Source organism: Camponotus floridanus, unplaced genomic scaffold, assembly GCF_003227725.1.
Source record: "Camponotus floridanus strain SB8 unplaced genomic scaffold, Cflo_v7.5 scaffold3, whole genome shotgun sequence".
Taxonomy (NCBI): domain Eukaryota; kingdom Metazoa; phylum Arthropoda; class Insecta; order Hymenoptera; family Formicidae; genus Camponotus; species Camponotus floridanus.
Genome location: NW_020229436.1, coordinates 5,808,754 through 5,833,444, shown reverse-complemented (window position 1 = coordinate 5,833,444; position 24,691 = coordinate 5,808,754). Strand labels below are relative to the sequence as shown.

Here is a 24,691-nt window from a genome sequence, read left to right as displayed (position 1 = left end):
CCTAGTTAAACTAAAATGGCGTTCACATTCTTTACTTTCTTCGCAGAGTTTTCTTCTACTTATCTCTCCTTTTATACTTTTTTGTACGTATTTTTATAACGATTTTTACGCTTACAATCAAGTCGTCAGTAATAATTATGATTTCTTTTTATTATTTATTTTAAATTATTGTTTTCCGTGTTTTTTTCTTCTTTTTATTGTAACCTACACAAAGCATGAAAGTTTGTCAACTGATGGTTGACATTTTTTAGTCAACTTGAAGTCGATTTTTTAAGTCAACGTTTAGTTAATTATTTCTAGTATGGTCTATTGTCGATTTAAACAATCGACTGTTAGTCGACTAAAGGACCATTTTCATGAAATTAAAAGTCGCTTTTCGGCAAAACGAATCGATTAAAAAATATCTTTTCGTTTTATCAAAAAAGACAACATAAAAAAAATCTTTTCATCTCGATTCATTTCTCTTTTTTAGTTTTTTGATATAATATTACATGCTTCTTAATATATATATAGTAAAATTAAATTGATCAAGTTTTTGAGAAATGTCATTATTAAAATAAAAATTTTGTAGTTATCCACTCGCACGTCATATTATTAAAATATTGTAATGTTCAAAAATGGTGATGAATTTGTGAAATGAGGATTGATAGAGAATCAAGATCATTTCTGGGAATTGAAATCGATCGATCGTTATGCAAATTAAAATTAACACTAAAGTCTCATTCCAAAAACTTTTTCAACAAGTTCAGAATGGATCTAAATTAGTCAATACACCGTTGTACAGAATGAAAGAGGAAAGAAAGCCAAAGACGGACTATCCATATATAGAGAGACAATTGGAAGTTTATTTGACTACCAACAGTCCCGAGCACAAGCTATGGAATTTACTAGCAGATACATAAATAATTCGACAGATAAGAGAATAACAGATGTTAAATAAATGTTTACAATAATTCAATTTCTTGGAAAAACAATATTAGTTAAGTTGAATATAGATAATCAGAGCGCGATCAAATTAATAAAGAACGACGTAGTAAAACGAAGATTAAAATATGTTGACATTAAATATCGTTTCATACACGAAAAAGTAAAACCAAAAGTCATTAAAATAAAATGTTGTTCAACTAGCAAACTTGTTCACGAAACCACTTAATAAAACTAAATTTGATTTGTGCAGAAATACTTTAGTAAATTAAAGAGTAAAATCAAAATAGAAATCAAGGCTAAAAACCCAAGCTGGATAGAAAAGCGTATCAAGCGTAAACAAAATTTAATTGGTTACAAGAAAAAATTTTGATTATTAATAGGCAAAAAGCTGTCATAATACAAAATTCAAAGAGGTTGCGCAGAGAATGTAAAAAACGACAACTGCATACAATAAGTACGAAAAACTTGCAGAAAACGGTAAAATAAATCATTTACATGCCAGTCGCCGATACGATAAAAAAGCAAATAAAACGCATGTCACAAACGCTGCAAGAACACGTGCTCACCTTGTGTATGAGCGCAGAGATGCATATAGAAAGATCTATTGTGGAGGTTATATTATGACAATTTTTTGCTTGTCTATTAATAATCAAAATTTTTTCTTGTAATCAATTAAATTTTGTTTTAATACGCTTTTCTATCCAGCTTATTAATATAGTAATAGTAATAATATAATAGAGTAATAATAAGGAAATCAGTATTATACAAGATTTCCTGATAGTTTTTAAAATTTGAATCTTTCTTTTTCGAGTTTTTCTTTTTGCGACTATTTTTGTTAGATATCAATATATTTTTTAATTTATTTTATAATTTTATTTTATAATTTTATTTTAATTTATTTATAATTTTATTTTATAATTTTTAGTTTATATAAGTTGAGCGAAATATTAAAAAAAGGTGAGGATGTTGGGAAATAATTTTTAATTAATAATTGAATAAACATCGCGCATGAATAAACATTATCAGACGTAAGCACTGCGAACGAATTTGAGAGAGAGCACCTATGTGGCACGCACGAAACGCTTCTTGCTTTTGTCTGAAGACTCGTGGTGATCAATATCAAATCTCTTTATCTTGTGCTAATCGTGCAATTACAAGTAGTGGTTCTCCTTGCTAATATAAAGTAAGATTGTTTTGTACAAATTAACTCAAACATTTAATGCACAGTGTTGACAAAAGCACAGTAGATTATTTATAGTTATTTTTCTTAAAACTGGCGTACGTTTTTATTTCACGATCAGGTGCTTGTGGCATTTAGCTGACATACGGATTTTACCACCAAATTCCAACAATAATCTTAAACTCAACATTTGAATATATAATAAATATTATATTATACAAGATACAAAAATCAAAAATATAAATATATTTGACACAATCTGTTAGAAAAATAGTGTAAAAAATTGTTTTACGAGAGTTAGCTTAATACGTGACATCGTTAATGGAACATTATTAATCGGTGCGCATGCTCTTGTAAGTATTTATTGATATTTTAAATATATCTATTAAGTTATATTTTTCTACGGCATTACTTTTATGCCTTTGTAAAATCACAATTATAATATAAATTTTTATTTTTTTAGAGTATTGAAGAAATTTATGGTACTTCCTACAACTTTTGTAGAAAAAACACAGACATCGTTTATACATTACATAAAATTACATAAAATTTTCGTCTTTTTTATAGAACAGGCTTCTTACGAAGAACAAGGAAATTTCAAAAAAGGTACAAAATACCATAAATATAAATATATATGTCTGGCATGATAAAAACTTTCGATAATTATATAGAATGTGTCTTTCAAAGCCAAACATGATATAATAGATGGCGCATTATAGTCTACAAAGCCAAAAAATCCCGGATTCGATTTTCGGTAGAATTGGCATTAAACTGCAGGTCCTATATATGTGATAATCTGATGCGTAACATAGGTATATGAAAGAGAGAGAACCATGTTCGAAAAAAAGACTGAAGAGGATGTCTTTCAAATGTATCTGATAATAATTAAATAAGCTAACAAAATAAGCTTTTTTTGCTTAAATTAATGGTTAGAAGCATGGCTCACTAGATTCTGCGCTTTTTACAATAATATAGTATGCCGCTGTACGCCTCATGTCGATTCGAAATTCGATGACGAACTGCATAAATGTGTCCTCGGTTGTCAAAAAGTAAACATGGACTCGAGTTCATAGATGTCAAGAATTATATTATCATCCGCAAAGTAAATAAAAACTAATATGAAAATAAACTAATAAGGATTGCTCCTTATTAGTTTATTTTCATATTAGTTTATTTACTTTGCGGATGATAATATAATTCTTGACATCTATGAACTCGAGTTCATGTTTATGGACTCGAGTTCATAGATGTCAAGAATTATATTGCCATGTTTTCGAGCAATATCACTTTAGCTGCATTCGTTATTACATAAGTGTGTAATTTGCATTTGACAGATACATATTTTTTCTTATAATAACTGTTTTTTTAAACCAATTGATTCCTCTCATTATACATAAAAGTATTGAGATAAGATAATCAAAAAATGAATATTTTATGAGATATTTTATAATTTATGTAAAATGAAAAAAATTATTTCAAGCCTCATAACTCAAAAACTACTTAATAAAAAAATACTTTATAATATTTCGGAAGCTCTTGAGATAAGCTACAAGAATATAAAAAAATAGGTAGTAATATAAAATAAAGGTTTTATTTAAGAAATTAAAAGTGACGAAAATTTAATTTTATTTTATACTTGTTTTTAATTATATTTTCTATTTCCCCAAAAACAGATTTAGCATTCGGAATTTTGCACAAGATCCTTACAAGATAACGAATCGTCACAATGTTACAATCTAAAGAATTAAAACGATCTTTCGACGAGAATTTATTGAATGACTACGCAAAGAACGACGTCGCTCTGAAGGAAGAGATTCAGAAGAACAGCGACTTTATGAGCAACTTTAAATCTACTAATGATGATTGTGACAAATCGGTTTCAGTGAACTGTCTCACCGATCAGCACAAAAATTTCATGACAATGTGCAAACAGGAATTCGGCGGCGATTTGCAAATGGATTTCAATCAATGGACGCTCAAAGAACAATATAACCATCTCATAAACAATATTAGCAAATATTTCCCAAATCCCTGAGATCCATTTTGCCGGCGACCTTCGAGGATGGAGATTGCGGTCGACCGGCGAACGACAGACCGGAATGGTTGGATATGAACAAATTTTACCGCGGACAACAATTCGGCTTGCGTTATTTCTGCGCCATCTCCATAAGCTTGATGAGTCTACCATTGTCGTTTAGTTTTGCGGATGGATTGAAACCGCTTATCCTTAGTCAAAAATCCAACACACCATATAACGCTTTCAAGCGCTACTTATCATCAATCAGACGTTTCAGGAATTGGTACACGAGTGATCCTTGGTGTGAAGGAACGCAAGCCTATCACGACATTCAGGTGGTACGAAAGTTGCATCGCGCCATGCGACAGAAGTTATGTAGCATGAGCGACGATGAGATCGATTTGGCTAGTAAAATGTCATACATGAAATGACCGAGGTTTCAAACGATCGCGAAGGATTTCGCGGATGCATGTCCGTTGGCAAAGGGCCGACAATGCCCGTTTACGATGTCAAGGATAAAGGGATTGAATCAGGGCGACATGTTTGGCACGCAATTTGCCTGCATGGGTTTGATAGTACTCTATCCAGAAAAATTTGGAATATATGATGCCAGCGACGAAGATCTGGAAGCTTTCTGTCATCTCTGACGCGGCTTGGGTTACCTGTTGTGCATGCAAGATCAATACAACTTCTGTCGCGGCAGTTTGCAAGATATACGTCAACGTATCGAAGATTGTATCGAATATTGGGTGAAACCAAACTTGCGCACAGTAACGGCGGAATGGGAACACATGACCCTATGCCTCTACGAGGACATCGCTGCAATTTCTTCTTTGAGAAGTTACAAAGTCTTTCTGCTCTAACTTTGCGACATATTCAAACTCAAAATGCATCGTCTGTACAGTTCTCTCAATTTTTGGGAAAGAATAGTGTACGTATTGTTGAAGTTTCAATTCCTCTATTTGACAAAATTGCCGGGTGTTTTTCCTGTCATGAACGCGATGTTTCATAAGATTCTAAATCGAGCGGCAAACTTCGGATTTAAGGAACATGCCAAACTTAAATTAAATTATTCAGAATCATCCCGGAATGTCATGCATATTTAAATCAATCAATTATAAAATAGTTTGTATAACTTATTAACATTTAATCATAAGTTTTATTAACTTTTAGCATAGCCATTTTTTAATCATAGGTAATCAAATTCAAAATCAAATAGATTTTGTTTTTTAAAGAAATATCTCTTTGCTGTTTTTAAAAATTGATATTCCTGCAAATTTTTTTGCAGTACAAGATAATATATAAATAATAAAGGCGTAGATAGAGTATTCAGCAAATATATAATCAGAAATTATTTTTACACATGGTGACACATAATTATTAATTTTTTCATTAAAACGTAAAATATTTGTACATGTGTACAATAATATACATATTAGTTAAAGTTGTAAAGGAAGCGTGTCAAATGGATGTCTATGAGTGTTTCTTCATAATTAATGAATAAAAGATTATCAAATCAAAGAATTATGACAAATGATCATTATTTACACGTTGCGAATAAAGAGTTAAACTGCGTAGTATAATTTTACATCGTTAAGTATTAATATGTAAAGTTTTTATCTCTTTGGTTAGATTTTTTCTTAGATAATAATGTATTTCATTTGGAAAATATGTATGCATAAAAAAATATTATAAATTATATAATATAAATTTTTTTACAACAAAATTTAATTGCAATTTATCTGTAACTCATCTATTACGGGGAAAAACTTACATAACTTTAATAAAAGGCAATAAAATATGTCATCAAGGCAATAAAATATGTCATCAAGCAATAAAATATGTCATCAAAGCAATAAAATATGTCATCAAGCAGCAAATATGATATTATTTGATTATATAATTTTATCATGTAATGAAATACATTATTCATTTAAATAGATTATTTTAGCAGTTGCATATATTATTGCAGCAAAAATTCTAATTGTTATAATTATACAAATTAATAAATTGATAAATTGTTATAATTATATATTAAAATGTAATATTAATCTGCATTATAAAAAAAGATAAAAAAGATTATTTGTATTATAGAAAGAATTATAGGAAGAAGATTGACTACAAAATAAAAGAATTGATCTTTTTGATTTTTTTAATTAGAAAATGAAAGAATTGATTTTTTAAAATCATTTTTTAAGATGTCTAAATATAGTATATCAGATTAATGATTTATTACAAAAGATTAAATTAGCTATTATAAAAAATATTATTTAATTCAAAACAGCAGACAGTCTAACTAAAAAATTAATAATTTGTATAAGATAAATTTATTTCACAATAATTTTTATATTACTTGATTAGTAATTATTTTTTATTTGAGAAAAATTTGTACCATAATAATAATAAGTGCTATCATATTTGTGTCATTACCGTTTCATAATACATCTTACGACATATATTTTATTGCCCTTGTACGACGATAATTTATCATATTTGTGTCATTGTCGTTTTATATATATAATATACATCATAAGACATATACATCATTATCCTTGAATTTTTTCTCAAAACGAGAAATTGACAAAATTTAATATGGATTGTGATGTACAAATATATATATATATATATATATATATATATATATATATATATATATATACATATATACAGGGTTGGGCAAAAGTCCGGAAACGGTCAAATATCTCGAAAAGGATCAACTATAGCGAAAAATTGTAAATAGCAAAGTTGTAGGGCTTAAAAAAATGTACCTAATGATGACTAAAAATTTTACTTTGAGTGGAGGACGAAGATCATATAAAAGTCAAATTGAATTTTTTAAATGGAACCCCCTATTTTTCATTGCATATTCTTGTAGCTTATCTCGAGAGCTTTCCAAAACACTATAATTAAGTACCTTTTTATTAAGTACTTTTTGAGTTATAAGGCTTGAAATAATTTCTTAATTTTATATAAACCATCAAATATCTAGTAAACCATTCATTTTTCGATTATCTTACCTTGATACTTTTATGTACAAAATAATGAGAGGAATCAATTGGTGTAAAGAAAACATACAGTTGTTTTTAAGAAAAAATATGGAATTGTTAATTGCAAATTACATATTTTTTCTTAGAAACAACTATGTGTTTTCTTTACACCAATTGATTCCTCTCATTAATTTGTACATAAAAGTATGAAGGTAAGATAATCGAAAAATGAATGGTTTACTAGATATTTTATGGTTTATGTAAAATTAAGAAATTATTTCAACCCTCATAACTCGCAAAGTACTTAATAAAAATGAACATTATTATAGTGTTTTGGAAAGCTCTTGAATTAAGCTATAAGAATATGCAATCAAATGTAGGGGGTGTCATTTAAAAAAGTCAATGTGACCTTGACCTGACCTTGACGACGCCATCCAAGGTCAAACTGATAGAATCAGTATATAGATCTTCTTAAACCCTACAACTTTTGTTGGAAACACTTTTCTGTAAAACGTATATTTTCCGAGATATTTAGGGGTTTCCATACTTTTGGTAGACCCTGTATATATATATATATATATATATTTACAAGAATGGATATTACAGTTTGTTCATTTTCAGAGACAAACAATATATAATATTCATGATATTTGTCAGCAATTTTCTATAATCTTATTTTTTAAGTCAATAATTTAAACAAACAGCATGTCATTCACGTAAGTATCAGTTGTAATAAATGACAGAAAAGAAATAGCAAACACAGAAATAAATTAAACAATATTTTTTTATTTTTAGTATAACTATCAATATTTTATATTTCAACTATAAAATTAATTACAAAATTTACCTAATTGTAATGGAAAATTTCTGAAAATATAATTCAACTATTTAACATAAATCAGAAAGGCTTAGAATAAAATTATATTGACATTCTTTTTTTATCTTTCTCGTTATTAAAAATAATTTAATTAAAAAGAAATTCTTTTTTCATCAAAAGCGCATTTACACAAACAAATTTTATAAAAGATTTAAGATTTTCCGAAAAATAATAAAAAAAGATTGGAAAAATAATACTTTCAAAAAAATTTTTCTTACATTATATACGTAATTGTAAAGAATTTTTTCAAATAAAAAAATTACAAGCTGTAAAATTTATCTGCAAATTGTGGCATTTTTGATAAATAAATTAGATAAATAATAAAATAGATTTGTCAAAACGTTGAAGACAATTGAAGACGATTGAAGTGTTTAGTAACTATTCACTATTATGAATAGATAATTATAATAAATTCGAGAATAATTTGAAAAAAATATTTAATTTTTTACTTAAGCAATTAATCTTTTCTTGTCAGACAAGTGAATGTAATGGCAGCATGCAATACGAGAGATCCAGAGATCTTAAAAATAGTTAAATGTTTGCGTGCGATCTCTTTCGCAACACTAAATTAAAATAAATCCGCAGAAGAGGAGGGAAATGAAATAAATGGAGTCGCCAACATGGCACAGAAGTTTATTCATAGCAGCTTCTTTTTGCATGTCTATTTTGCAAAACGTTTTAGCGTTCTGTATAATCTACATATTTAGCGGTGCTAATGGTTAAAAATAGATTTTGTTAATATAGCATCGAAGATATTATAAAATATAAGAAAGGTACAAAAATCGTCATATTGTACATATTATTATCATTTTGTTTTTATATTAAAAATCTTCAAAAATGAAAATTTATTTTACTTACAAATATATTTATTAAAGAACATTTTTTATAAAGTAGAGCAGTTTTGATAACAGTGTTTTAAACTTTTAAACAAGCAAAGCCTTTTTGTATATACATTGTATAACTTAGAAAGAAATTAAGAAATTTGCTAGAAAACTGACATATTTATTAAAAATTACAGAAATAAAAGTAAATACGAAATTGAAAGAATAGTAAAGAATAAGACATTTAAAAAAATACTCACACATTGCTGTTATCAATATTTAAACTGAGAAAAGTTCGTTAAGAAAAATTCATTAAAAATTATTCGATAAATTTTTCGACAAATCAAAAAAGAATCTTCGAAACTTTAAAATACTTGAGTCAATTTAAAACATGTGAATAATCATTATAAATATACAAGTTACGGATTTTTACTGAATTAATCAATAAAGCAGACAAATTCTTTCTTTTTCTGAGTTATAAAAATGGATATAAAAATGCAAATAGAGGCATATTAGTTGTTTAGGACATATAAGCCAGTTTTAGTTTTTTTAATATCAAGAAAACTATATAAAAAATATATAACAATGTAACAATAAAAATATATAACATTGTAACAATATATAACAATGTAACAATATGTATATATTAATTTGCATTTATAAAATTAAATATTTAATAATTCATAAATTTTTTAATGTAACAAACAAATTTATCGTGGAACATATTTAAGTGCATTTAAATTGTATAAGACTTGTAGATCTATTTAAGAAGTTTACATAACAATAAGTTAATCCTGGCATGCTCACTAGAGACTTGTAGATCTATTTCAGAAGTTTACATAACAATAAGTTAACCCTGGCATGCTCACTATTATGTCACGTGATTAACGTTTGCCGATAAGAAATAGGAGGGGAAGAACATTGCACTATATAAATGCAATCGCGTGTGTGATGCAGAAGTTCAAAATTATTTCTGCAACTCTACCGTCGTATTATGAATCACTAAAAACTAAAAAGCGCTGAAAAACTTATTTCTTAAACATTTCGTGTTTTTCTTTATTGGTAATTTATTAAACTTCAATCTAATATTTATTTAGATGCAATTTTTTTCTATTTTCAATTATATTAATTGGAGTTTGTCTGTCTAAAAAGAGTATTTTAAAAATATAAATAATTTGTGTGTCCAAAAAGAATATTTTAAAAATATAAATAGTTTGTGTGTCTAAAGAAAATATTTTAAAAATATAAATAGTTTATGTATCTACTGAGAATATTCTAAAAATTAATATCATGAAAAACGTTGATGTTAACTTTATGTGATCCTTTCAAGTTTAGAATTTTAATACAAACTATTTATTGCATATTCTTAAAAATAACATTAAACTGCTTTTGTTCTCTAATATTTCTCGATTCATTAATTTTGTATCTTTGCTATTTAATAGAAAAACGCATGGCTAGACGCATCATTCTCTTTCGATTTGTGTGCTATCGTTTATCAACTTAAATCCAATATAAATTAATTAAGGAGATAAAAATGAAATAATGTTTATTATTGCAATTATTGATATTGAATCGTAACAATTGATTATTTATAAATTAAAATAAGCTGACAAATTTATATCTAAATTTGTGTAAGTTAATCTCCAATATATTCTAATGAAGGTATTATTTAAAGTCGGAGGTCAAGATGATCAATTATTCTTGAAAAAAATTATTCTCTTAATATTAAAAAAATATCCTTAATTATCATGCAGTAATCATACTATCTTTACAATATAGTTTCCTAATCGGGATTATTTCTTTTTTCGAGTGATGCATGTGAATGAGAAACAAGTTTATAATAATCATGATAATACTTCTGTGCTTCCAATTTTAACAATAATTCATTTAACACGTTGAACGCCATGTCGGTTATTGGTGTCCGATGATAAATTTTTATGCCGTATCGGTTATCGGTGACCAACAATACATTAAAATTTAATAAATAATATTCTAATATTAAAAATCGAAAAGTTTGAAGATTAAAAAAAGAAAAATGTATCTAAATATTACTTTTATTAATAATGATAAATAGGAAAAGTTACCAATGCGTACTGATCTCCTAAATCGTACACCATGGAGTTTCCTATTATTATTTAACATTTGCGACCAACAGTTGTTCTCTAGAGTGGTATATTTTGAAAGTTAGGTTACAATTTCTATTATATAATTTATCCTTTGTAAGACCGTGTTATCTGTGTTCTCTTAATCGACTATTCAAAATCAAGATTGACGATTATATATTTATCAATTATATACCACTATCTATTTGTAACCATTATATGATAATCATTATCCATTTCGCAAATAGTTTAATTAAATTTTCTTCTATATTATTATAATCTTAAATACTTTCTATTATTTAAACCAAATTTTATAGGTACGATTTTGGAGTATGATATTTGAAAAATTAGTTACCAAAATTGTACTTTTGATCACTTTCAATTGCATAGAATATATATGTAAATAATAAAACTTTATAAGTTATTTATTGCCTCAAAATGTTTAAATAATGATGTCACTCTATCTTTACCGGCATATTTATTTTTTTAAATAATCATATTTTCTCAATAATCCAAAATTCTTTAAGTAGTACGATTTTGGCAACTTTCCCTTATAATACAATGCAATAATAAAATCATTTTAATAGATTTTGTTAAAACGAAACCGAACTAATGAAGGTTGCTGAAGAATAGAAAACATTTCTAACGAAACGGAGAGAATATACGTGAAAATATATACAAAATATACACGAAGTTATATGTCACTGGATCACATTTTGACGTCAGTTTATTATTAGCATTCGAATCTTTTTCCTTAATCGGCTATGTGCGCGCTGAGTGTTCGTGTCCGTTTCTGTTTCGTCTTCTCGAGTCGGAGTTGCCTTTGTCTAATTATAATTATTGCAAGGCTTTGTATCTATATCGTGTACATTTATTTTGTTAGTGCATCGCTCTTTGCGCCTTGCAACGCTTAAAGGGCTGCTTGCATCTGGCTTCCTTGACGGGTCCACGTTCGCTCTCTAAGACTATGCACGTATGATGACTATTTTTTCCTCTCTTCTCTATTAATGACTGCGTTTTCAATGTTATCTTATTTGGTTCTTTTTTGTCTTATCAGAATCACTGAAGAAGGCTCGAACTGAGTCCGAAACGTTTGATGTCAATAAAGAAGAAAGATCGTTTAATGTGATCGTTTTCATGGATTATTTTTTTTCTCCAAAAAAACATGCCTTACAACTGCGTTGGCTCTTTATGAGCTTTTACTATATTTTATTTTAATTCGTTAATGGAACATTATTAATTGGTGCGCATGCTCTTGTAAGTATTTATTGATATTTTAAATATATCTATTAAGTTATATTTTTCTACGGCATTACTTTTATGCCTTTGTAAAATCACAATTATAATATAAATTTTTATTTTTTTAGAGTATTGAAGAAATTTATGGTACTTCCTACAACTTTTGTAGAAAAAACACAGACATCGTTTATACATTACATAAAATTACATAAAATTTTCGTCTTTTTTATAGAACAGGCTTTTTACGAAGAACAAGGAAATTTCAAAAAAGGTACAAAATACCATAAATATAAATATATATGTCTGGCATGATAAAAACTTTCGATAATTATATAGAATGTGTCTTTCAAAGCCAAGCATGATATAATAGATGGCGCATTATAGTCCACAAAGCCAAAAAACCCCGGATTCGATTTCCGGTAGAATCGGCATTAAACTGCAGGTCCTATATATGTGATAATCTGATGCGTAACATAGGTATATGAAAGAAAGAAAACCACGTTCAAAAAAAAGACTGAGGAGGATGTCTTTCAAATGTATCTGTTAATAATTACATAAGCTAACAAAATAAGCTTTTTTTGCTTAAATTAATGGTTAGAAGCATGGCTGACTAGATTCTGCGCTTTTTACAATAATATAGTATGCCGCTGTAAGCCTCATGTCGATTCGAGATTCGACGACGAACTGCATAAATATGTCCTCGGTTGTCAGGAAGTAAACATGGACTCGAGTTTATAGATGTCAAAAATTATATTATCATCCGCAATGTAAATAAACTAATATGAAAATAAACTAATAAGGAACAATATTACTTTAGCTGAATTCATTATTACATAAGTGTGTAATTTGCATTTGACAGATACATATTTTTTTTCTTATAATATAATAACTGTTTTTTTAAACCAATTGATTCCTTTTATTATACATAAAAGTATTAGGTAAGATAATAAAAAAATGAATATTCTACGAGATATTTTATAATTTAAAATGAATATCATATAATGATATAATATTTTATAATGTAAAATGAAAAAATTATTTCAAGCATTATAACTCAAAAACTACTGTGAAAAAATACTTTACTACAATGTTTTGGAAGCTCTTGAGATAAGCTACAAGAATATAAAAAAATAGGTAGTAATATAAAATAAGAGATTCATTTAAGAAATTAAAAGTGGCGAAAATCTTATTTTATTTTGTACTTGTTTTTAATTATATTTTCTATTTCCCCAAAAACAGATTCAGCATTCGGAATTTTGCACAAGATCCTTACAAGATAACGAATCGTCACAATGTTACAATCTAAAGAATTAAAACGATCTTTCGACGAGAATTTATTGAATGACTACGCAAAGAACGACGTCGCTCTGAAGGAAGAGATTCAAAAGAACAGCGACTTTATGAGCAACTTTAAATCTACTAATGATGATTGTGACAAATCGGTTCTTGTTTCAGTGAACTTCCGTACCGATCAACACAAAAAATTCATAACAATGTGCAAACAGGAACTCAGTGACGATTTGCCAATGGATTTCAATCAATGGACGCTCAAAGAACAATATAACCATCTCATAAACAATATTAGCAAATATTTCCCGAACATACCCAAATCCCTGAGATCCATTTTGCCGGCGACCTTCGAGGATGGAGATTGCGGTCGATCGGCGAACGAGAGACCGGATTGGTTGGATATGAACAAATTTTACCGCGGACAACAATTCGCCTTGCGTTATTTCTGCGCAATCTCCCTAAGCAATTTGATAAGTCTACCATTGTCGTTTAGTTTTGCCGATGGATTGAAACCGCTTATCCTTAGTCAAAAATCCAGCACACCATATAACGCTTTCAAGCGCTACTTATCATCAATCAGACATTTCAGGAATTGGTACACGAGTGATCCTTGGTGTGAAGGAACGCAAGCCTATCACGACATTCAAGTGGTACGAAAGTTGCATCGCGCCATGCGACAGAAGTTATGTAGCATGAGCGACGATGAGATCGATCTGGCTAGCAAAATGTCATATATGAAATGCCCAATGTTTCAAACGATTGCGAAGGATTTCGCGGATGCATGTCCGTTGGCGAAGAGCCGACAATGCCCGTTTACGATGTCAAGGATAAAGGGATTGAATCAAGGCGACATGTTTGGCACGCAATTTGCCTGCATGGGTTTGATAGTACTCTATCCAGAACAATTCGGAATATATGATGCCAGCGACGAAGATCTGGAAGCTTTCTGTCATCTCTGGCGCGGCTTGGGTTACCTGTTGGGCATGCAAGATCAATACAACTTCTGTCGCGGCAGTTTGCAAGATATACGTCAACGTATCGAAGATTGTATCGAATATTGGGTGAAACCAAACTTGCGCACAGTAACGGCGGAATGGGAACACATGACTCTATGCCTCTACGAGGGCATCGCTGCAATTTCTTCTTTGAGCAGTTACAAAGTCTTTCTGCTATATCTTTGCGACATATTCAAACTTAAAATGCCTCGTCTGTACAGTTCTCTCAATTTTTGGGACAGAATAGTGTACGTACTGTTGAAGTTTCAATTCCTCTATTTGACAAAATTGCCGGGTGTTTTTCCTGTCATGAACGCGATGTTTCATAAGGATCTAAATCGAGCGGCAAACTTCGGATTTAAGGAACATGCCAAACTTAAATTAAATTATTCAGAATCATCCCGGAATGTCATGCATATTTAAATCAATCAATTATAAAATAGTTTGTATAACTTATTAACATTTAATCATAAGTTTTATTAACTTTTAGCATAGCCATTTTTTAATCATAGGTAATCAAATTCAAAATCAAATAGATTTTGTTTTTTAAAGAAATATCTCTTTGCTGTTTTTAAAAATTGATATTCCTGCAAATTTTTTTGCAGTACAAGATAAGATATAAATAATAAAGGCGTGAGATAGAGTATTCAGCAAATATATAATCAGAAATTATTTTTACACATGGTGACACATAATTATTAATTTTTTCATTAAAACGTAGAATATTTGTACATGTGTACAATAATATACATAGTTATATAGTTAAAGTTGTAAAGGCAGCATGTCAAATGGATGTCTATGAGTGTTTCTTCATAATTAATGAATGAAAGATTATCAAATCAAAGAATTATGAAAAATGATCATTATTTACACGTTGCGAATAAAGAATTAAACTGCGTAGTATAATTTTACATCGTTAAGTATTAATATGTAAAGTTTTTATCTCTTTGGTTAGATTTTTTCTTAGATAATAATGTATTTCATTTGGAAAATATATATGCATAAAAAAATATTATAAATTATATAATATAAATTTTTTTACAACAAAATTTAATTGCAATTTATCTGTAACTCATCTATTACGGGGAAAAACTTACATAACTTTAATAAAAGGCAATAAAATATGTCATCAAGGCAATAAAATATGTCATCAAGCAATAAAATATGTCATCAAAGCAATAAAATATGTCATCAAGCAGCAAATATGATATTATTTGATTATATAATTTTATCATGTAATGAAATACATTATTCATTTAAATAGATTATTTTAGCAGTTGCATATATTATTGCAGCAAAAATTCTAATTGTTATAATTATACAAATTAATAAATTGATAAATTGTTATAATTATATATTAAAATGTAATATTAATCTGCATTATAAAAAAAGATAAAAAAGATTATTTGTATTATAGAAAGAATTATAGGAAGAAGATTGACTACAAAATAAAAGAATTGATCTTTTTGATTTTTTTAATTAGAAAATGAAAGAATTGATTTTTTAAAATCATTTTTTAAGATGTCTAAATATAGTATATCAGATTAATGATTTATTACAAAAGATTAAATTAGCTATTATAAAAAATATTATTTAATTCAAAACAGCAGACAGTCTAACTAAAAAATTAACAATTTGTATAAGATAAATTTATATCACAATAATTTTTATATTACTTGATTAGTAATTATTTTTTATTTGAGAACAATTTGTATCATAATAATAATAAGTGCTATCATATTTGTGTCATTACCGTTTCATAATACATCTTACGACATATATTTTATTGCCCTTGTACGACGATAATTTATCATATTTGTGTCGTTACCGTTTTATATATATATATAATATACATCATAATCCTTGAATTTTTTCTCAAAACGAGAAATTGATAAAATTTAATATGGATTGCGACGTACAAATATATATATATATATATATATATATATATATATATATATTTACAATAATGTATATATATATATATATTTACAAGAATGGATATTAAAGTTCGTTCATTTTCAGAGACAAACAATATATAATAATCATGATATTTGTCAGCAATTTTCTATAATCTTATTTTTTAAGCCAATAATTTAAACAAACAGCATGTCATTCACGTAAGTATCAGTTGTAATAAATGACAGAAAAGAAATAGCAAACACAGAAAAAAATTAAACAATATTCTTTTATTTTTAGTATAACTATCAATATTTTATATTTCAACTATAAAATTAATTACAAAATTTACCTAATTGTAATGGAAAATTTCTGAAAATATAATTCAATTATTTAACATAAATCAGAAACGCTTAGAATAAAATTATATTGACATTCTTTTTTTATCTTTCTCGTTATTAAAAATAATTTAATTAAAAAGAAATTCTTTTTTCATCAAAAGCGCATTTACACAAACAAATTTTATAGAAGATTTAAGATTTTCCGAAAAATAATAAAAAAAGATTGGAAAAATAATACTTTCAAAAAAATTTTTCTTACATTATATACGTAATTGTAAAGAGTTTTTTCAAATAAAAAAATTACAAGCTGTAAAATTTATCTGCAAATTGTGGCAAACATTTTTGATAAATAAATTAGATAAATAATAAAATAGATTTGTCAAAACGTTGAAGACAATTGAAGACGATTGAAGTGTTTAGTAACTATTCACTATTATGAATAGATAATTATAATAAATTCGAGAATAATTTGAAAAAAATATTTAATTTTTTCCTAAAGCAATTAATCTTTTCTTGTCAGACAAGTGGATATAATGGCAGCATGCAATACGAGAGATCCAGAGATCTTGAAAATAGTTAAGTGTTTGCGTGCGATCTCTTTCGCAACACTAAATTAAAATAAATCCGCAGAAGAGGAGGGAAATGAAATAAATAGAGTCGCCAACATGGCACAGAAGTTTATTCGTAGCAGCTTCTTTTTGCTTGTCTATTTTGCAAAACGTTTTAGCGTTCTGTATAATCTACATATTTAGCGGTGCTAATGGTTAAAAATAGATTTTGTTAATATAGCATCGAAGATATTATAAAATATAAGAAAGGTACAAAAATCGTCATATTGTACATATTATTATCATTTTGATTTTATATTAAAAATCTTCAAAAATGAAAATTTATTTTACTTACAAATATATTTATTAAAGAACATTTTTTATAAAGTAGAGCAGTTTTGATAACAGTGTTTTAAACTTTTAAACAAGCAAAGCCTTTTTGTATATACATTGTATAACTTAGAAAGAAATTAAGAAATTTGCTAGAAAACTGACATATTTATTAAAAATTACAGAAATAAAAGTAAATAAGAAATTGTAGAAATTGGAAAGAATAGTAAAGAATAAGACATTTAAAAAGATACTCACACATTGCTATTATCAATATTTAAACTGAGAAAAGTTCGTTAAGAAAAATTCATTAAAAATTATTCGATAAATTATTCGACAAATCAAAAAAGAATCTTCAAAATTTTAAAATACTTGAGTCAATTTAAAACATGTGAATAATCATTATAAATATACAAGTTACGGATTTTTACTGAATTAATCAATAAAGCAGACAAATTCTTTCTTTTTCTGAGTTATAAAAATGGATATAAAAATGCAAATAGAGGCATATTAGTTGTTTAAGACATATAAGCCAGTTTTAATTTTTTTAATATCAAGAAAACCATATAAAAATATATAACAATGTAACAATAAAAATATATAACATTGTAACAATATATAACAATGTAACAATATGTATATATTAATTTGCATTTATAAAATTAAATATTTAATAATTCCTAAATTTTTTATTGTAACAAACAAATTTATCGTGAACATATTTAAGTGCATTTAAGTTGTATAAGACTTGTAGATCTATTTAAGAATCAGAAGTTTACATAACAATAAGTTAACCCTGGCATGCTCACTATTATGTCACATGATTAACGTTTGCCGATAAGAAATAGGAGGGAAGAACATTGCACTATATAAATTCAATCGCGTGTGTGATGCAGAAGTTCAAAATTATTTCTGCAACTCTACGTCGTATTATGAATCACTAAAAACTAAAAAGCGCTATAAAACTTATTTCTTAAACATTTCGTGTTTTTCTTTATTGGTAATTTATTAAACTTCAATCTAATATTTATTTAGATGCAATTTTTTTCTATTTTCAATCATATTAATAGGAGTTTGTCTGTCTAAAAAGAGTATTTTAAAAATATAAATAATTTGTGTGTCCAAAAAGAATATTTTAAAAATATAAATAGTTTGTGTGTCTAAAGAAAATATTTTAAAAATATAAATAGTTTATGTATCTACTGAGAATATTCTAAAAATTAATATCATGAAAAACGTTGATCTTAACTTTATGTGATCCTTTCAAGTTTAGAATTTTAATACAAACTATTTATTGCATATTCTTAAAAATAACGTTAAACTGCTTTTGTTCTCTAATATTTCTCGATTCATTAATTTTGTATCTTTGCTATTTAATAGAAAAACGCGTGGCTAGACGCATCATTCTCTTTCGACTTGTGTGCTATCGTTTATCAACTTAAATCCAATATAAATTAATTAAGAGATAAAAATGAAATAATGTTTATTATTGCAATTATTGATATTGAATCGTAACAATTGATTATTTATAAATTAAAATAAGCTGACAAATTTATATCTAAATTTGTGTAAGTTAATCTCCAATATATTCTAATGAAGGTATTATTTAAAGTCGGAGGTCAAGATGATCAATTATTCTTGAAAAAAATTATTCTCTTAATATTAAATAAATATCCTTAATTATCATGCAGTAATCATACTATCTTTACAATATAGTTTCCTAATCGGGATTATTTCTTTTTTCGAGTGATGAATGAGAAACAAGTTTATAATAATCATGATAATACTTCTGTGCTTCCAATTTTAACAATAATTCATTTAACACGTTGAACGCCATGTCGGTTATTGGTGTCCGACGATAAATTTTTAGGCCGTGTCGGTTATCGATGACCAACAATACATTAAAATTTAATAAATAATATTCTAATATTAAAAATCGAAAAGTTTGAAGATTTAAAAAAGAAAAATGTATCTAAATATTACTTTTATTAATAATAATAAATAGGAAAAGTTACCAATGCGTACTGATCTCCTAAATCGTATACCATGGAGTTTCCTATTATTATTTAACATTTGCGAGCAACAGTTGTTCTCTAGAGTGGTATATTTTGAAAGTTAGGTTACAATTCCTATTATATAATTTATCCTTTGTAAGACCGTGTTATCTGTGTTCTCTTAATCGACTATTCAAAATCAAGATTATCAATTATCAATTATATACCACTATCTATTTGTAACCATTATATGATAATCATTATCCATTTCGCAAATAATTTAATTAAATTTTCTTCTATATTATTATAATCTTAAATACTTTCTATTATATAAACCAAATTTTATAGGTACGATTTTGGAGTATAATATTTGAAAAATTAGTTATCAAAATTGTACTTTTGATCACTTTCAATTGCATAGAATATATATGTAAATAATAAAACTTTATAAGTTATTTATTGCCTCAAAATGTTTAAATAATGATGTCACTCTATCTTTACCGGCATATTTATTTTTTTAAATAATCATATTTTCTCAATAATCCAAAATTCTTTAAGTAGTACGATTTTGGCAACTTTCCCTTATAATACAATGTAATAATAAAATTATTTTAATAGATTTTGTTAAAACGAAACCGAACTAATGAAGATTGCTGAAGAAAACATTTCTAACGAAACGGAGAGAATATACGTGAAAATATATACAAAATGTACACGAAGTTATATGTATAATCTTATTACAATCTTGCGTTTCTCTTTGCGTCCAGTTGATGGCATCGCGCGATATAAAGAAAGATTAGTTTTTATTTCGAAAAATATGCAATAAAAATGGGAGATTCTATTTCAAAAAATCTATATTGTCATAACTTTAGTAAAAAATCAAGAAACTAAGCTAGAAATTAAGCTTTATTTTTCCAGTGCTTCAAGATCTTGTTCTAGATGTAATTAATACATACGATAATATGATTAAATAAATTAAAATTATAATATTATTTTATTTCGCGATATATATTATTAAAATATAATACCATCTACTTCTATATAAACACAAAACTATATTTTTTATAGATAAACCAAAATGGCACTTATAACTGCTTACTGGGGTTTGGACAGCATCATAGTTTTAACAACTCTCATGATAATCGTTTACCTCTACATGACACGCAAGTTTAATTACTGGAAGAAACGGGGCGTCGAAGAAATCTTTCCACCGACACCTCCTAGGCAATTTTACGGAATGCCTGTTATTGAAAAAAGCGCCGTATTTTTTAAAGGAATTATACGATCAAGCAAAGAGGCTGCCTTACATTGGCTTCTATGTCTTAAACGCGCCCTTCTTGTTGCTTCGTGATCGGGAACTCATTAAAAATATCTTAGTAAAGGACTTTAATATTTTTCACGACCGATATAATAATGCTTATTCGGATGATCAGCTGGGTTGCAACAATCCTCCTTACAACACTCCTTTTTATAACAAATCCAGTCTGGAAGATGTTAAGGACGAAATTAACGCCATTTATCACATCCGGTAAACTAAAAAAAATGTTTGAACTGATGTTACAATGTGGAAACCATCTAAACACGTATGTCGAATCATTGAATGGAGGTAAATATTCATATATAAAATATAAAATATATGAGAAATATGTATTTAAGAAATTTGAAATTATAAAGAATTGATAAACACATTTTAATAGTATAATATGTATAAATTAATAATATATTATATACAGTTTATAAAATTACAAAAGTCACCTTGATTAAATCGTATCATATTATAAGAGAATCTTTGTTGAAGGATCCGAAAAAATACGTAACTTTATGAGAAATACAAAGCATTATTAAAACTGTTATACGACAATTAATAATTTTTAGAGGGAATAAGTTCAGTTTTCAATTCTACAGATATGCGTAGAAGAGATTTTTAAATTTTAAGATAACTTGTATAAGATATTTACTGTTAGATAGATTAAATCAATTGGTAATATTGTTGACAGGTGAAGGAGAATCGAAGTGAGAGAATTAACTGCCAAGTTTACCACGGACGTCATCGGTAGTACCGCTTAAGGACTTGATATGAATTCATTTAAAAATCCAAACGCTGAGTTTCGCAAATACGGCAAAATGATCTTTCATTACAATATTATTCGCGGCTTGGAGTTGCTCGCGATATTTTTCCTTCTGACTACAGTTCGTTTGACCCGTATAAAAGTGTTTGGTAAAGGACCTACCATCTTTTTGCGCAAAGTTTTCTGGGAAACGCTCAATTATCGTATGGAATCTGGCATCAAGAGGAATGATCTTATTGACATTCTTTTCGAACTGAAAAAAAATGACAATGATCAGGATTATTACGGATTCAGTAAGCAACACAGAAATGATGGTTATTTTAAAAACTTATTTCCAAAATAAATAAATAAAGAGATAACGCTAAGGGAAGTAATAATATTATTAAATTAACTGATATATTAGAACAATAATTTCGATAATTAAAATTAATTGCAAATATAATAAGAGCCTTTAAAAGTCTACATAAGTTGAATTTTAGAATTTGATGGGGATAATCTTCTGGCGCAAGCAGCCAGCTTCTCCGCGGGTTTCGAGACCTCTTCAACGACAACGGCATTTACGTTGTACGAGCTCGAATTACAATCTGATATTCAAAATACTCTCAGGAAAGAAATTGTCGAGGCTCTCGAGTCCGGTAGAAAAATCACATACGATTTGGTACATAAATATTACAGTTATTACCAACAAATTATTAAAATAAACATGTGTAAACTTAAGTAAGTTATTGCAAGCACTGATATTATTGCCAGTGCAATTTAATTAAAAATTTGCATTTAAATTTGATCAAATTTAAAATTGATGTATATATATATATATATATATATATATATATATATATATGTATTATGAGACTTTTATTTTATTATTATTTATTATTTTATTATTTATTATTTTATTATTATTTATTATTATTATTATTTTATTATTATTATTTTATTATTAGACTATGTCGTTAACGTATCTGGATATGGTGATCTCCGAAACTTTGAGAATGTATCCGCCATTGGGATATGTAAATCGTATGCCAAATGAAGCTTATAAAGTGCCGAACTCTGACCTCGTAATTGAAAAAGGTACAGCGGTATACATTCCAATGCTCGGTCTACATTATGATCCGGAATATTTTCCCAATCCAAATAAGTTCGATCCGAAGCGATTCAATGAGGAAAATAAACGTAATAGATCAGCATGCGTTTACTTTCCCTTTGGAGAGGGCCCACACACATGCATAGATGAGAAAATTAATTTCGATAAATGAAAAAATATTTATATGACATACAAGATAAAAAAACACATACTAAAGCTATAAATTTCAGAGACAAATTTATGTTTTCATATAAATATTATAAATATTGTGTTTAATTTATAAAATCACATATTTTAAAAAATGTACGAAGTAACATAACTTCTCATTTATAAAGGAAATAGATTACACTAATTCGAAATAAATAAAAATCTGCAGATTTTGAAAGAAAGAAAGATAAATAATTTAATATTAATATTATTAAATAGTATAATATTGTTATATATTTCATAATCTAATAAATTTTATAATTCTCAAATTTATAGCTTCACGTTATAAAAGTGCAAATTAATATAACAAAATTGCGAATAATTTTCATTATATATATATATATATGATAATTCCATTGTGTATGAGAAGTCTATTATGTGTATGATGATATATAATTTTTATTTTTTATTTTTTATAATATAATATAATATAATTATAAAATTAATATTTTTATAATATAATATAATTATAGAAGAGAGATATATATATTTTGCACTTTTGTAGGCATTCGTTTAGGGCTTTTACAGATAAAACTGGCGCTCATAATAATCTTGAGTAAGTGCGAAGTGAGACCGTGCGAGAAAACCTCGATACCAATGGTAATTGATCCAAAAGGTGCCATGACAGTACCTTTAAATGACGTACTATATCTCAACTTCCGCAAAATTAAATCTAATGCTCTTTAAAACATAATATGTAGTAGTGTATTATTTGAACTCATAGAAAATATCTACAGCTAGTATTTTTGTTTAAAAATGTGAAAAGGTAAATCATTGAATGTATTGGGCATGTAGTGTACAATTTTTAAAAATTTTAGTTTTATATATTCTCCGATTGTATCAAGAAATAAACGAAAGATGACAATTTAACTAATATATTATACTAATAACAAATATCTAGATAAAACAATAAACTAATATCTAGATTTATTCTAAGATATACAAAATTGTTATTTGATATTTTGAAAAATATTTTGCTACGTATGTCTTAGTTTCTAGTAATATTTCACAAGATATATTTTAAGATGAACTTTGTATTTATTATTTTTATTTTTCAAAAACTCTTGTATTCTTAATTATTTTAATATATGTACACACACACACATATTTTATAAATATTTTATCATAAATATTTGAAAACCGAATCTGTTTTTAAAAAACCGAATATCTATTTGTAAACAATGTGAATGTCTTGCATGTTAAAATCACACATAAGTGTATTGTTTGCACAAAAAGAAATATCAATCGCTTAATTAATATTTTTTATGATATATTGTATATACGTATTTATAAATTATAATTTAATCACTCTTGTACACTCTATGTTATACAAAAACAATTGATTGAGTTATTCTCACAAAATGTTCACTATTATCTTCAATTTTTTGTTACTATTCTTAACTTAAATATAAAAAATAGAACGTTTAATCAACTTCAGATAAAACTTTGTTTAAAAAATATTATCGTCAGTTGCGTCGCAAACGGTTTCTGATATCATCGCCGATTACTGACTACGTTGCTAACGTTCCCATTGTCGGCGGTCTCGTGGCCATCCCGTTGTGCATATATATCGGCCATTTCACTGAAATCAAACAAAATAAAATTTTAATTAATTAATTATATTTAATTTTAATTTATTAAAAGTTAATCTCAGTCAATCTTCAACTCATAATATCATATAAGAAAACAATGCGCTTTGATAAAAATAACCAAATCAATTGCGCATATATATATATATACGCTGCGGTGATAATGACCACAAAAGATGCGCGTATATATAC

The 24,691-nt window shown here is 26.9% G+C and overlaps 1 protein-coding gene and 1 pseudogene across 7 annotated transcripts; both read left to right on the top strand.

Annotated features, from left to right (window-relative positions):
* Positions 1 to 2,265: 2,265 nt before the first annotated feature.
* Positions 2,266 to 15,333, top strand: LOC105254238. Of its 7 annotated transcripts, none has more exons than XR_003122976.1 (6): positions 9,772 to 9,871; positions 11,795 to 11,884; positions 11,969 to 12,168; positions 12,279 to 12,297; positions 12,383 to 12,421; positions 12,503 to 13,001. XR_003122976.1 is itself a non-coding variant. In XM_025409977.1 (6 exons), the coding sequence occupies exon 6, from the start codon at positions 13,443 to 13,445 to the stop codon at positions 14,856 to 14,858; it is 1,416 nt and encodes a 471-aa protein (XP_025265762.1). In that variant the 5' UTR covers positions 9,772 to 9,871; positions 11,795 to 11,884; positions 11,969 to 12,168; positions 12,279 to 12,297; positions 12,383 to 12,421; positions 13,390 to 13,442; the 3' UTR covers positions 14,859 to 15,333. The 7 variants fall into 7 exon arrangements, 4 of the variants coding, with proteins under 4 accessions (XP_025265764.1, XP_025265762.1, XP_025265761.1 ...); XR_003122975.1 differs by having other exon boundaries at positions 12,487 to 13,001; XM_025409977.1 differs by lacking the exon at positions 12,503 to 13,001 and adding an exon at positions 13,390 to 15,333.
* Positions 15,334 to 17,359: 2,026 nt separating this feature from the next.
* Positions 17,360 to 23,751, top strand: LOC105250355 (annotated as a pseudogene).
* Positions 23,752 to 24,691: the final 940 nt, after the last annotated feature.

What these genes read in the sequence shown, in the direction of transcription:
- LOC105254238 (XM_025409978.1), top strand. Translation starts at nt 13,443, where the DNA reads ATGTTACAATCTAAAGAATTAAAACGATCTTTCGACGAGAATTTATTG.